This window comes from Neodiprion virginianus, chromosome 3 (assembly GCF_021901495.1).
Source record: "Neodiprion virginianus isolate iyNeoVirg1 chromosome 3, iyNeoVirg1.1, whole genome shotgun sequence".
Lineage (NCBI taxonomy): Eukaryota > Metazoa > Arthropoda > Insecta > Hymenoptera > Diprionidae > Neodiprion > Neodiprion virginianus.
In genome coordinates, this window is record NC_060879.1 from 2,445,056 (window position 1) to 2,461,321 (window position 16,266).

At 35.4% G+C, this 16,266-nt stretch overlaps 1 protein-coding gene across 3 annotated transcripts in view; it reads left to right on the forward strand.

Moving 5' to 3' along the window:
- The window catches only part of LOC124301500 (complexin), a 228,180-nt gene that overhangs the window by 73,145 nt on the left and 138,769 nt on the right, over nucleotides 1-16,266 (forward strand). For 2 of the 3 annotated variants that reach the window (XM_046756625.1, XM_046756627.1), the window contains exon 2: nucleotides 12,626-12,807. In XM_046756625.1, coding sequence (XP_046612581.1) covers nucleotides 12,753-12,807 — 55 coding nt within the window. In that variant the 5' untranslated portion in view covers nucleotides 12,626-12,752. Of the gene's footprint in view, nucleotides 1-12,601; nucleotides 12,808-16,266 lie in introns of those variants that run through there. The other variant, XM_046756626.1, reaches the window with a different exon arrangement.

Genomic DNA, 16,266 nt, shown 5'->3' on the forward strand with positions numbered 1-16,266 from the left:
AAGCATTAAATTGAAAAATGTTTCGGACAAAAGTTGTTTCACGTAAACGGAGACATCGGATGAGTAGCTTAATTTTTGCGTCCGGGGCCTCTGCTTCAAACAGTTTCGTCTTTAAACAGGCCCAAAACATTATACGAATTTTTCTCGTGAAGAAAGTGGCGATACGTCAATTTTTGCCAAGAATTAAAAAAATGAGAACATCGGTTCTCTACGATGAACAGAACTCACCGCACCGTTGCTCGTCGTTTTTTCTTTTTCTTTTTCTCACAAAGAGAGGAAAAATGGAACGAGAGAAGAGAATGAAAAGGAAGACGGGGGAAAAGAAAAACAAAAACATCACCTACCCCCGCATGTATTCCCAGGGGTTTTTGGTTATCGCGGGATCCTAGCTTCGGTCTCCCGGGGACTTTACAACGGACAAAGGGATCCCATCGCGAAGAACAAAGTATTTCTCTCTCTCGTTCTTTCTTTCTTTCTTCTCGATTAGCAAAAGCGAGCGCCAAAAAAATGAAAAAATGAAACGAACCGAACGAAGGAAAAACTAAAGAAAACACAAAAGAAAATGAAAAAAACTAGCTACAAATGTATGGTCCAGTGATTAAGTTTAGTTTACAGAACTGCGGTGAAATTTTTTTTCGAATCTTTTTCTTCTTTATCATCCGAGAATCAACGGACGAAGAATTTCTGGAAAAAAAGAACAAAAAACATTTCTTCAACTCTGTTATTTTTTTTTTTTTTTTTTTTTATAAGAGTGAATACAGTAATTACCGTTGCATTGTAAGATTGAAAAAAAATAAAAATATACAACACACATGCATAAATTCTGTACATGATTGTATTACGACGAAGTATAATTGTAATATTTAAAAAGAAAATTATAGCTCGCAGTTTTTTTTTCTTACAGAATCTTTCAACTTACGGGATTGGATCAGAAAATAAGGAGAGAGTGTGGATGAAAAAAAAAAAAAAAAATACCAACAACAGTAATGATAATAACTGAGAAAAAGAATGATTAATTATTTCGCTCGTAGAATTTGTCTTTAAATCAGCCGCAAACGCGAATTCTTGACAAGTTGTTCAAAACTTTGTATATAACCTGTATGTATACATGTGTATATATTTTATATATCGTCAATGTAAAATTGTATAATTTATATACACGTGTACGTATCTTCGGAGAAGAGATACGAGAGTAGATTCAAACACGGCGGGAGGGTGAACTAATTTATACCGCTACTCGAGATAATTAAAAACTCATCTCATCTTCAGACTTTAAACTCCGGTTCAGTGAGTGATTCGTGTAGACGACTCGCTGCGCCGCGTCTCGACTAACCGCGACTTTTCCACTTGGGTTCGGATGAATATTGTAAGAATTAACCCGTTTATACTTTGAAATTGAAACGTCCGGTCAATGTGCCGTTGTTCGAGGGAAGAAATACTTTTCGGAGGATCTTGAGAGGTTTTGGACATGTTTTTGAGATTTAGTTTTGTTATTTTTCTTTTTTTAATTTCAGGTTTTTCGTCGCAACGTGAGAATAATTACAGAAAATTAATGGCGGCGTACCGATTTTTTAGAAGAAAATTTTACCACTATATTTCGTATGATTGACAATTACTTGACTATATGCGGTATTTATATTGTGAAAATTGTAAAAAACTAAAACCTGCGTCGAAATTGAGAGTGACGGTACGAGAAGAGGGCAAGGTTCTTTTTTTTTTGATTATTTCTGATCTAGATTTTTTATGTTCCGTTTTTTGTTTCTGTCTTCTTCAGATAAGAATATAAATAGATTTTTGATACATGATAATTTTAATTGCGTATCGAATGCAACCGTTTTGTTTTGTTATTAGTATTTTATTCGGAGTGGCTTTTACGAATTCAAAGAGTCGATATTGAATTTACGGACGAAATTTTTATCACGGTAATAATGAAATTAAAGTTTTTGTATTGAGCGGTTTTTTTTTTTTTTTATCTCATCGATACGATGAATGAATTTTTACAAGCTTGCGTGGGAAAAATTTTACGATTCTTCATTTTTAAATCGAAGCAGATTGAGGATATTTACCTTATTTTCTTGTCAAGAAATTGAAACACGATAATACATACCGTGAAGTAAAATTTAACGAGTTTTCTAAAATATTCGACGGATGGTAAGGTTGAAAAAAAAATCGTGTAAATTTTTTTCCATATCGTTTTATCGAAAGATTTCGATTAATCTGAGCGTACAGTTAATGGGTGAGAATTTTGTAAGCTAACGCATCAGTTAACATCGAAGTAAAAATAATTGAGCGAAGAAATCTGGAATGAAATTGGAAACAAATTTTCACAGACACCTTTATTCACTTTCCCCTGTAACGTACGAAAAATTTATCACGATACGCGTGTCACCGTTTTTCCATTATTTTTCTCATCGTCAAATCCGTTCAGCGAAATTGTGTGTATAATAATGTCACGTATATTGTATTACGTAGAGATATTAAATACGACGGAAATTGATTACCGATAGTAATACCGGTTAATACGATTCGGGACTCTGCGGTTCCAGTATTACAATAATAATATCACGAGGTATACGATGTACGTCCGTGTATGTATGTATTTACGTATGTAACGCAGAGGTTGGGAATCTGGTTTCGTTCATTTATATATACCCGATTCCGGCGTATGCATAAAAATTTTATACCCACCGCGGAGCTGATCGGCTACATTTTCTCGGAGGAAAAGTTTACACGGACCGTTTTTATTTACCATTATTTACGTAGGAGGCAACCGATTTAGACGTATGTATAGTATGCGTTAGAATGCCTAAGAAAAAAAAAAAGAAATGAAACCTCTATTTTTTTTTTTTTTTCTTTCGACCTTCCACTTCGCGAAACCATAGTTTATAACGTAATATTAAACCTCGTGAAAGGAAATCGCTGTGCGGTTTTTTTCACCGGTGCGGCATCGAGTTTTTGTATTCGCCATTTGACGAACACGTAGGAAATCCAATTTTAACGGTTGGAGGGAGATAATAATTCTTCCATACAACGGACGGAAGTCCGCGTGGTAGAAAATTTTTCCTACCGCACGATCTTCGAGATAGTCGAGATTGCGTAAAACGTGATTTTTCGCCTTTTCGAAAAATCTCCGTTGACTGTGCGCGATAAATATTTCCGAAAGAATATAATTTTTTTTTTTTATTCATCCCTCTTGTCAATTATTAATGATGTTACGTGTATGTGTTGTATTGTATTATATACTCGATATATTTTCAGCGCTGAAAGTTATCAGCCAATTGTAAAGTATGTATGAATTATTTCTCAATCTTACTGTTCTTATACTTGGTTCTTGTCAATCTTCTCAATTCTTGTCGTCTGGGGTTGAAATTTTAGTCTCTTAACCAATTGCTTCCGTAGCAATGTATTATAACATATTGTTGAATTCTGACGTAAAGCGGAATTAAATTTATAACGAATATTAGTCAAAACTATAACAATATACATACATTTTCATTTTTTGAAAGGAATTTAAAAATTAGAATAATAATAATAGTAACAAAAATATTAATAATAAGGAGAAGAAAAGACGTCGTAATTACGAGGCTGGGATTTTGCAGTTTCAATTTTAATGCAAAGAGGATTAGGATTAATCGAGGTATTCTGGTACCTAGTCTTTTTTGCCGTTTAATTAATTTCGAATCGTCACGTACATTGTACCAATTAATATTTTCGATAAGAAAGTTTTCAGTTTTTTTTTTTTTTTTTCTTCACGACTCAGCAAATCAACGGATAACACATTTTCCATATTATTATTACATTGTCAAAGCGAATCTGAGAAGATGAAAAAAAAAGCATACAAGAAGAAGAATTCTTATCACACGTTGGGGAAATCTTCGCACACTGTATATTGGCCCGGGTGGTTTTTTTCATCTACATATTATATCGCAGGCATCAATGGCTCTTTGAGAATCAAGTTGTGTCCAAAACGAGATGGAGATTTGTCGATTCATTGATACAGAATCGTTGAAATACTTGTCACACCGCTATGCCTGTTTTAATAATGAAATGAAAAAAAAAACAAAAAAAAAAAAGTAAGAAACGCGCGGTAAAACACATCTGGATAATTGTAAAGAATTTATTTGACGTGTTTGAAATGTTGTTCGAGATCAACGTCGTGTGTCGTAGGATGAAGTGAAGTGAAAAAAAAAAAATATGAAATGAAATGTAAAAAATATATATTAAAAATGTACGCGAACGAAAGGATCCAGGAGTATCAAAAAAAAAAAAAAGAAAAAAGAAAAGGAAAAGTTTAACTATAAAAATATACAGGCAAAACTTTTTATTACGATCCAGCGTTCGAAATTTGAATACCCCGAACGTCAAAAGTTTTGGGTACAAACGCGTTCTTCCTCGTTTTAATAATATATGCAATATGTATGGCGTATACATATGTATATAAGTTACATACCTACACGTACATAATATACATATATATGTACATTGTAGCAGACCCTGCGCGTCGACGCGTATAATTCAACAATTGCGAAAATCTGCGAACCATGAGAAAAGCTCAGCAAAAAAAAAATCTCCATCCATCTTTCCTCAAGATGAAAAGAGAAACAAGAAAAAAAAAAAAGACCCAAAACGAAGGAGATGAAGATAACAAATCGCTTCAACGCTCATTGATCCGAAGAAAAGAACGACGGTTGGAAAATTGAAATATAAATTAGGGGTTGATTCGTTAATTTTAACCCTTGTTTTACAGCCTGGGGTATAAACGAACCCGCGCCTTTTCTTTTTTAATTGATGTTTTGTTATATAAGCTGCATGGTTTCGAAAAGTAACCTTTCAAGAACTTCGAAAACAAATTTGAAACGAAAATACTTGACAGTTTATTTTTCACAACAATTTTTGTCGCTGGGGTACAGATGACCCCAGGGTGTCAAGTACGTGATTCTACAGAATTGTACACGAACAAGGGTTAAAGTTGACAAATTAAAAATTTTAACTTGGCAATATATTCAACGCGAACTACACTTGAATGAAATTTGTAATTTTCTTTTCGACAAGTTTTTAATTGTCTTTTTACAAAATCGGCAAAAAACGGTTTACCTATTTTCTTGCTTTTCTTTGTTGTTTTTTTTCTTTCGTCTTCTTCTTCTACCGTTTTCTTAAACAAACGAGTACAAATTTGTATTGTAAAATGTACGTGTATCGAGAACATATCGAGATTAGATCGCGGTTGAAATTGACGATTTTATTTTATCGCTGCTTTTCAACGAGACTTTCTTCCGAATAGCCTTATTTCTCGAGTTCCATGGGGCGGTGCATTGTTTACGACCACGACAATACTACAATTCTATAACCATAGTACTACTTCAGTATTATATCGCAGACGAATGAATCTGCCCTGGCTTGAAGGCAGCGTTCATTTATCATTCGAGATAATGCCGTTAAAGCTGTACCAGCCTGCAATCGCGTTGTAAATGTCAGCCGCTGTGTTTCGTATCTCTGCCTGGGTATATAATCACGTATACATATATATATATATATATATATATATACATGTATACAATATAGGTATGTACAATACAAATTATATACGTACAGCGAGAAATGCATTATGCATTATGTACAAAGCACCTTTATTATAAATATGCAAACGCAGCCAATTAGTATCGATATTCGAAAGTGGAGAGAAGCAAGAAATTTACGAAATTGTTAAAAACGATGAAGGGGTTTTTTTTACATTTCCGCAACATTTTTTTACATCTGTTGTACAAAATTCGTTTTTTTTCGTCAAATTCAAAAATAGGAGAATGAAAATGTGAGACCTCGAACGTCTCGTTTTCACGCTGCAGGTTTCAAAGTTCACAAAACACAAACTGTTAATAACCTAGAAACTGAGATTCCTGATTAACGATTCAAAAGCTTTCGTGTATCATATTACGTAAAAAGATTAAAAATATTTTAATTTTTTTTTTTTTAACCACTACAGTTGATTCGACAATACAAATTTCAAACGTCTGAACTTGGCTTCGTTATCGGTAAGCCAAAAAACTTGAGCCTAGTAATTTCAACTAAAATCATTGAGATGATTCCACAAACTTTTTTCATTTTCGGGGTGATTGCAACAATTGAAAAAAAAAAAAAAAAAAATCGAAAGCACAAATTTTTACGTATATTGTATAAAGCAGCGAGCAAGCTGCAGCATTGTTATGGATTATATCGTTTTCGTTAAAGCTGCGCTTTCGGATCAGCGAACTTTCCGGCGGAAACTTGAGATCCGTGCTCTTTAAAGGGCCGATCAACTTCCGACCGACAAATTTTCTGATTTCCGGACAAAGCTACGTAGGGTGAGCTTTCGACGCGGTCAGCCGATTAATCTCTTCGCACGATCCATCAGGAAACTGTCATTAACTCGGGAACGAGAAAGAAAAAAAAGTCAAAGTAAAGAAACGAGAAGAGAAAAAGATATTCAAAAATAATTTCAATAATAATAATGAAAATTCGCTTACTTAGAATGTAAATTTGATACAAAATCTAAATTTTTTTGGTTAAATTTTGATCGAAAAAGAAATGTGCACTTCAAATCTTGAATCGATTCGAAATTATGACGATTTAAAATGAGGATTTTCAAAAGCACGCCGTTTCGCTTCGAGTTTATTTCCCTTTTGTCTTTAAATCGGAAAATTAAAAAAAAACATTTTCCTGTTTGTAAATAGCTTGACTTCTGAATTATCTAAATACTAATTCTTGTAGGAAATTTGACTCTACGTTGACAAAGTACTGTGATAAAAATTTTCCAACTCTTGTTTGAACGAAGAAAAATAATTAATTTATTCTTCTTACCGCACACCCTAATATATCCATGTATGTTTATACTAAACGATCGTAATTAATTACGTCTCCAGATGTGAAAATATACTTCAAGATACTCGTTGTTTATTACGCACGTACGCATCAAGCGTGCGTATACAGGTATGTAATAAAAGATTCCTCGGAGTCCCGTAAATTAAGCGGAGGAAAAAGGGAACTCGTGCGGTGTTGGATAATTAAATTAACCACCGGAAATACACTGAGCTCAATTTACCTTTTCATTAAATTGTTAGGAATGAATGCGTGTATCCACGAATGAAGCGGTCTGGAATTTCACTATGGAAGAAAGAAGAAAAAAAAAACACAGACGGAACCAAAACTTGGCGAAATTTGACATCCGTTTGGACAGTTGAAATTCAGAACCAAGCAAATACTAGAAAGTGTACAATTACAGTGAATTTGTTTATGAATTCAAACTTTTTGTCTGATCGGTGCGAATTTTCTATAGTTGCAATTTTTTTTTTTTTTTTTGTTCTGTTTTGCTTTTGTTTTTATTCACGTATACAGAATAATTCAACAAGAATCCAATGAGTTTAATTTCTTCGCATTCGTGTAACGATTATGATTGATATATTTCGATTTAAACGAGCATTACGAATATTGATTTTAATTTTTATTTTCTTCCCACGTGAGAATGAATGAAAAAAATAAAAATTAAAAACAATACACGTATGAATTTGTGAGAAAAATTGATGGAGAAAGATTTGAAAAGTTGTTTCGCAAGAAATGGAGAAGAAAAAAAGAAATTTGCGAAGTTCTATCCATTTATATATATATATATATATATATATGGTCACGAAATTATTATCTATATATTATATAGACATTGACGCGAATTCGAGGGGGGAAAAACTTGTGCGAAAGTGGGTCAAGAAAATAGAAAAAAAAAAAAAAATACCAGAAAATTTGTAGACAGAGAAAGAAAACTAGATGGAAATAAAAAACTGGGTTTTGGAAGAGAGTGCGAGTGAGAGAGTGAGAGAGGGAAAAGAATGAGAATGAGAAAAAGAAAACAAAGAAATTGCGGAGGGAACGCGGGACGGAACAAAAAATATCTTCACGTTAAAAAGAATAGAGCGAAGATTTTTCGCGTGTTTAGTTGCGGCTTATGCAAACTAAAACCGAATTTAAAATCAGGATTCTTCTACTTCAGCTAGCAAATCCGTGCAGTTCGAGTCCTGCAGGATCAAGAAGCGCGGGAATTTAACTTCTGGTTCAGCCTGCAGAGTTGAATCGAGTCTGCTCTCCTTCTCTCTCTCTCTCTCTCTCTCTTTCTCTTTTTCCCTCCCTTTTTCAATACTTGAAAAATTTTCAAGGAGTTCCGACTTTCAAGCTCATCTGCTGTTTGCTAACGCCTAAACACACACGTACTTTTTTTCCCCTTTTCTTCGTTTTTTGCTTCTTTTTTTCCCTCTCTCGCCCGTCTCGCTTCGGGGCCGAGTTTTCCCATCGATTTAGCAATTTTTCTGAGCTTTACTTTCTTCCTCTCTTCCTTCGTTCCTTCCCTTTTTGCCTCGTCAGGGTTTATTAATTTTTATCAAATTTGCAAAAACTTGGGATCGGTGCTTTTTATGCGCGAATAACGACGAGAAAACGGAGAATGAGGGAAAAGAGAAACACTGAGAATCGGTGGAGAGGATGACTGCGATTCTGTTGACTTCGAGATGAAAAGTGAGGAAATGAAAGAGAAAAAAAAAAAAATTGAACAACTTGAAAATCTTTGAAGACATGTGCGATCCAAATATAATATACCTGCAATTAATTAATAAATTACGCGATTCTGTATAAAGTTTATAATTCTGAGCTGTTGACTAAATTTGAAACAAAAACAAAAACGAAAAAAAAAATACACGTCGCTTATTTCGTCTCATTTTTTTGTTTTTTGTTTTTTTTTAATTGAACGGTTTAGCAGATACATGATGTACATGGTATACTTTATATGTATAAAAATACTTAAGATGCGAAAGTCGTTTTTTTTTTCTTTGTTTTTTAAACCAGACGAGTGGTATCCTTGTACTTGACTACAATAAGCGGGCGCTACGTGCCTTTTTATGATTTTTATTATTAGCGCAAAGAAGAGAGAGAGAGAGAGAGTGAGTGTGAAAAGAGGAAAAGTAGGGGATAAGAATTTGCCAAGTGGGGAACGATTCGTCGATGAACTGATTTCGCGTACCTTGCGTTTCAATTATGACGATGACGATGATAATAATAATAATAATAACAACAACAATGATATTAATAACTGCTTTTATCTGTGCAAGCGCCGTTTTTTTTTTTTTCTTTTTTAATAACATGAAAGCTAAAATCTCATTTACAAATCTCGATGGAGTAAATCAGTTTATTAAATTGATTATAGAAATTTGACCATATGTATTATAATATGAAGGAAAAATTTTTAACGTCAATTGTAGAAGGTTTATAGATAATAATTCTTGGAGAAAAAATGGTTTCATTTTTGAATAAAATTAAATGAATATATTTACATTTTGAGGATTTTTTTTTTTTTTCGCAAACAGACGAATTTCTCGAGAGTTTTGGAATTTTAATCAAAACAGTTATACAATTTGATGTTTCTTTGTTTATTTATTTATTGATTTTTTTTTTTTTGCCTCACCACTCAAGAAACAAATCATTGCAAATAGAACTAGAGGTTGAACGGTGTAAATTGCGTAACTGCTGCGTGAAAATTCTGACGTATTCAGGTGAGCGTGAGATTCCCAAGCTCTCCGTACACTCATGTTTATATCAATATTTGTTACGTATACGTTTTTGCTAGAAAATCTCTCCTCCGGATTATATCCCGTTTCCGGAGGGTTTCGGGTTACCTTTCTACCCACTTCTCGACGGGTAATTCTATCCCGTTGTGCCAGCTATGCAACTCGTGTATACATATATATATATATATATATATATATAACGCACAGAGGGTAAGGCGAGGGTTGTCTTCTTGTGTAACGAAATCTTACACCCCATTTTACACACCTTGCGAACGCTTGATAAACCTGAATTAGATTTATATACGTTATGTATATATATATAAAAGGTATCGTGTCGCGTACGCTGAGAAAAATTTTATTTCTTACAGTAACTAGAAAAATTGAGTAAAACGGGTGTCGTTGAAAAAAAAAAAAAAAAAACCGTTTGAGTATTGTTGAAATTACGAAAAACCAGGCACGCAAAACCATTTTGCGCTATCGTCGATCCTTTTTTGATTATTGCTGCGCAAAATCAGTTTCCGAGGTTTGCTCTACTTTTTTTTTAGTTAAACAAGGCTTCAACGTCGACTCGGTTTTTTAGCGTTATTTTTACTGTCAAAATTGCGATTTGCAGATATGTGATAATTTTTTTTATAAAATCAGATTATTTTACAAATTTCAAAATATTTTATCATCGTTGTCTGTTCAACGAACGATCGATTTGAAACAATTGCGTTGGGTTGACGATACGATAAACGAAATATTAAGAAAAAAATAATCACAATTACGAAGCATCCATCCAACACCGAGTATTAGGCAAAATTCATAATTTACATTTTCGTTGTTGATTCTCATTTTCATTTTCGCCTTTTTTCCTTTATGTTCCCTTCGTGTTTCGGTCAACAGAAACCGAACTCGACGTATTTTTAAATTTCATACGCAGAAGGGATGAGTGAAATTACCTTTTTTTTTTTTTTATCCCCCGGCAGCTTTGTCTACCCTCTCTCTCTCTCTTTCCCCACCCCCCCGGTATAAAGTATACAATGTCCGTATTATGTCTATGTGGATATATATTATGTATATATGTTGAGAGAGAGAGAGAGAGAGAGAGAGAAAAGAGCGTTTACCCAAGATGTTTACAAAGCAATCGAGCCATCCTGTTAATTAATTTACTCAATATTCAAACCATGTACTCTTGTCTTTACGTACGTATACATTATATTCACGGACACTTGTGTATCATAAATATATATATATATAAATAACATACATTATACGTATAACCCTGTTGTGAAATTAATTCATCCTGTTTGCGTGTGTAATTATTACGAGGTAAAAGCATTTCGAGCAGCAGAAAAGGCAGCGCGTGAGGGTGAATTCGAATTCATTTTAATCGCTCCACACTACTTCCGGTCAGAACAAAAAGAAATCTTTCACTAATCTTTAAGAAAGAAGCGGTTCTTCTTTTTTTTTTTATTTTTATTTTTTTTTTTTATTTTCTCGATGTTTAAAAAGGCAGTAAATCGTACCGTGCATATATTTATCGTTAGTCGATGTATTAAAATGATTTTGAAAAGTAATTAGCTTTTTGTTCCCGTTTACTCTTGGCTTTCCGATCGTGTAAAAGTGTCGAAAGGTTTGAGCAATAATCGAAGTAATATTGATTAAAAAAAAAAAAAAAATATATTATAATCGAGAATTACAGTTGGAAAGGTAAATTAATTGCAAATTAGGTTGAGTTGGAGTTTAATGAACGATTATATCACTTTGAAAAAACTTGAAAATGGAATACATGAAGAATTATGAAAAAAAAAAAAAATCTGAACATTTGATCGTCGTATTTGAGGAAATTTGGAAAACTTCTTTGTTTGTTTATTTCGTGTACGATATAGCCTTATTTTACCATCGCCGCAATTTATGTACCTATGTCTTATATCGTTGCATAATAAAAAGAACATTCTCTCTCTCTCTCTCTCTCTTTCTCGCTCTCTCGCTCTCTCACTCTCACTCTCTGTTTTCATTCCAATCGGAAGTATGCGCGGAGCGAAAACACCGAAGGTTGTGCAGTGTTTTCCACGAGGTTAGCGAGGCGCCCAGACGTCGCGACGCCCGATTTCTGCAGAACTGCCCGGCGTCGTCGCGTCGCGTCTCCTTCATGTGGCGTCGGTATCGCTTTACCGTCTTTCGCCAGATTCCATTTTCCACACACACACACACACACACACACACACACACACGTGTCTACTTTATTATTTATTCTCTTCATTCTTTGTACATACACAATTAGACGTTCTCTTTTCTTCTTTGTTGTTTTTCTTCTTAACGATATTCAATCCGCAGCGGTCGCATTTTTTAGCTTGATTTGTTTTTTTCTTCCAGATCCCCTTCGCGCTTGAAAATAATGTTTGTGTTTTCCGTAGGAAGCTAACAAACTAATCATAGAGAATGGATTTATTGAATTTACCAAATTATGCGTGCCGAACAAATATGGCGAATGAAGTGTTTTTTTTTTTTTTTTCCATTTCCAATTCGAAGGAACGTTACGGTTATTAATAAAAAAGTGACGGGGGAAATGTTTCGTGTCGTCGAGTGAAACGAAGTTTATTTAAATTAATGTCAAATTTCTTGTACAATTTTTTTTTTTTTATCAGCGCAGTTATCTTATGTCTAACTGCGATTGTACATAATGCGAATGTTAAAACATTATATATGCATATATATGTATGCGTGTATTATCCGCAAATCCAGCAGCATGTCAGGATTATAGTGACGTACGGAAGAGTGAGATGGTTGAAATTCTTCTTACTTAATGAGCTTTTTTTTTACATCCTCCCTCGCTAACTTTCGAACCCCGCAAATACCTGCCGACTTCTTAACGAATATATCCGCGATGCTGGTGTAAGGAAGAAGAAAATACGGGGGAGTTATTAGCCGCTGAGACCAAAGGGGACGAGGGATGGGGGGGATCGATATTATCCAGCATCCGACTCATAAGACCGGCTCGCCACAGTAGCTCTTCTTTCCTCCTGGGAACTATACTGTAAGAAACCCTTTTTCTCTTCTTACAGTACGCAGGGCTTAGAGGGCTAAGACAGCAGCGCGGAAGAGCAAAGAAGAAGTAGAAGAAGAAGAAGAAGAAGAAGAGAGGAAAGGAAAAGGAAAAGAATCTAAGGAAGCGGATAAAAGTTATTCAAGATGGCGGCGTTCGTGGCCAAGCAGATGGTCGGCAACAAGCTCAACGCTGTCAAAGGTCAGTCATTACAACGTGTAATTTTATTCATCATCTTTCCCGTTATTTCCACTTGCGCCTGTGCGTGTGTTCTTCTTTCTCTCGGAATAGAGTATATCAGAATTTATGATTGTGTTCTGTTTGTTTTTTTTTCTTTCTCTCTTTTCTTCGCGACACAAGGAAACAATTTATGTGATAATCGAGACCGAGAAGAACCGATTTTTCTACAACGAATGGATTACGAATCAATGGAACCGGACGAACGGAGCTTGTTGATTTGATCGCGTGAATTGTCGCGGGTTCGTTGATGTTTTGTACAGTGTTTCGAGACTGCGATATGACGTGGCGATAATTTATAGACGGGTTAATCCGCAATGCTGTGCGTACAGCGGTTAAATACATAATACCCTCGTCGATATATATGTGCTATGTAATGTGATTCGGACGAAGTGGAAACTTTGTCTCAAAGTTTGCACAGATTAATTGGTATCTGGGTAACATTGTGTAACGTCGGTATTTAAGTTTCCGGATGAATGTATGTACGTATATGCATATGCCTATAAATCGTGCTAACAAACGTGCGATTTGTATGATCCAAGTTATTTCCTCCAACAATGAATCGAATCATCTAGAACGCGAACGGTGGATGAGTCGTCGTTGAAACGTTTTTTTTTTTTTTCATTATTAAACGATACTTTTTCTCACGCGAGAGATGATTGAAAATATGATATTTGATAAGTATTTTTTTCTTTCGTATTTTTGATTTTTTCTTATTTTCTTTGTTCGCGGATTCGTACGTACGTAATTATAGAAGAGAGAGGAATCAATGAACGAAGATCGTCTCGTAAAGCGTTTCAGATTAATTTATTTCACGAAAGTTGTAGATTTTTAATTTTTTCCGTGGTGTTTTATTTTTCTTCTAACAATGCGGATTACAATTGTTATCCTTGTCGAACAGTAGGTTTGCACAGCGGGCTCTTAAACAGATTCCCTTACCGACATTGTTACCGACGCTTAACCAAGACGCAAACCATTTTCTGAAATTTTCTTGGGGTGGGGATATTCTCACTTGACCGAGTGTCGGTAACAATGTTGTTGTAGGAATCTATCTCCAGTATCGTCCGTGTACAGATACTTTGAATCGTTGCTACGGCGGAGAAAAAAAAGGATTAAAAAATTGTTAAACAGAAGTAATCGTTTCGTTTGTAAAATTACAATTCGTAGTTAAAGATAAAATTGAATATTCCGCAGAGAATTCGAATCGAAGATCGATTGTACAGAGAAAAAAAAGAAGATAAAACGCAAAACGTTGGCGATCTTCGGAAATTCTTTACGCGCATAACTTCCCCCATTCACCCCCCACCGTATCGTTGACGAAAAATCTCCACGCAGACGGACCCGAGTTGCGGGTCCAGCATTGGAGGGTGGATTCGGCGTCGCCCTGCCATGCCAGTTATCGTCGTAAATTTGGGTATATTTTCATGATGCGGCTACGGGGAGTGTCGGTATTACCATACATTACCATAACGCGCGAGTTTATCTCACCCCCGTCGGGATAACGGGGCAAACTTCGCCCCCCCTTCCTTTCCTTTCCTTTCTGCCCTCCCCAAATCTACCGCGACACCTACATGCATTATACATATGTTCGTACGTACAATTATGTATAACAATAATGGTAATAATAAGGTTTATAATGACGATGATAATAGTAAGAACGGTTCGAAGGATCGAATTTCTTAGGTTACGGAAATCGTTTTTTTATATTCGTCAAATTATATTTGTATAATTTTTATAAAATCTACCGTCTATCATTCGAGAAACGAGGCATCGATGTTCAAATCGCTGTTTATTCGATTACGTGCAAGATGTGATGAATTTTGACTTCATCGGGGTTGATTTTTGATCGCAAAAACTCGGTTCTTAGTATCGAAAGATTTTTAATGATACGGATTTTCATCAATTCTAGGGTACTGTAAATTATCGTATGCTCGGAAGAAAAAAAAAAATTTGATATCGTTAGCTCGTTGTTCCTTCTCTCGGATTACGTATCTGTGAAAGGTTTGGTTTGAAATGAAATTAATTTCTGATTTTGAAACTGAGAAATATTTATTTTCCGTTATACGATATCACGTATACAATACATCGTAGTGTAACAGTTTTTTATACATTTTTCCCAATCGCTTGATCAACCGTATCGTAATATTATCGTCAATCTTCCTCCGAAGCACACAGGAATAAAAATGATGTAAATTTTGAAAAAAAAAAATAAAAAAAAATAAAAAAGAGAAAGCAAACGATTTTCCCGTTCTTTTTGATCACCGTTATACCTAATTCTTTTCTATTCGTTTTCTTACTTCGTCATTTTATCAATATCGTTTAACCCTCGAGGTTGTCGGCAAATTCAATCCATGCACCGAGAAATAAGGGTGAGCCTCTCCGTCCGACGGATCGAAGCAGCGGTTTACCGCGAATCCGAAATCGCCATTCGTCCGTCCGTCCATCCATCCATTCGTTCATTTATCCATCCGTTCGTCCGTCTATCGGAGAACATCGGGGATACCGTTGAACAACTCCCTGTTCCCCCAACTTCCGGTAATGGGAGTTAAAGGACTCGCGGTTGATACCGAGAATTTCCTACGGACGCAATTCCCACGCCACTCCGAAATCCTTACGCCCAACCCCCGCAAAATATAACCCCGCTGTACATGCCAAGCCGTCTCACGATCCACCCTTGGACATCCATAGAATTTCCGACGGGTGGTCTAATTACGCTGAAAGCAATCGGCAATCAGCAATCAGCAATCAGCGCGACTCTCTCTCTCTCTCTGCGTCTCTATATTTCCGCAACGTTCGTCATGAGTTTCATTTCTCTTCAGCCTTTTTCTTTACGCGGATTTTTCAATCTCGCCGATCTCGTGCGTTCGGAGGGTGTCGAGTGATTTTTTTCTGTTTTTTTTTGTAACCCGTCGACTTGAGCGTGTTTTCATTTCGTTTTTTTCTTTCTTTTGCGAATTATCGTTGAAACGCGATTTGAAAAAATTGCATCAGGTGTAACGAATTTTTGTATATCGAACGATTACGAGATGTGATGATCGATGATTCTGAAAGGGAGGCGTGTGCTTTTTTCGTATTTTTTTTTTTTTCTTTTTCACTTCTTATACGTGTAACGAACGATCGTTCCTTTGAAAATGACAAAGAAAAAAAAAAAAAAAACACGGGAACATGGAATGAATAAAATAAAGGGAATTTTTAATAAATACGGTTAATTGCTCGTTATCATAGTTGGCCGCGGTGGGGGTTATCGACGAGAAGTATATAACGCACGCCTACATGCGTACAATACGTTGCACGCACACACACACACGCGCGCCTGCGTATATATACCCGTACGCAGTACGTCCAGGAGGCAGGGTAAATCATTAACGCGAAACTAAAAGCATGCCCGAGCAAATTGCGGTGCTTGAGTGCAACACGATGACC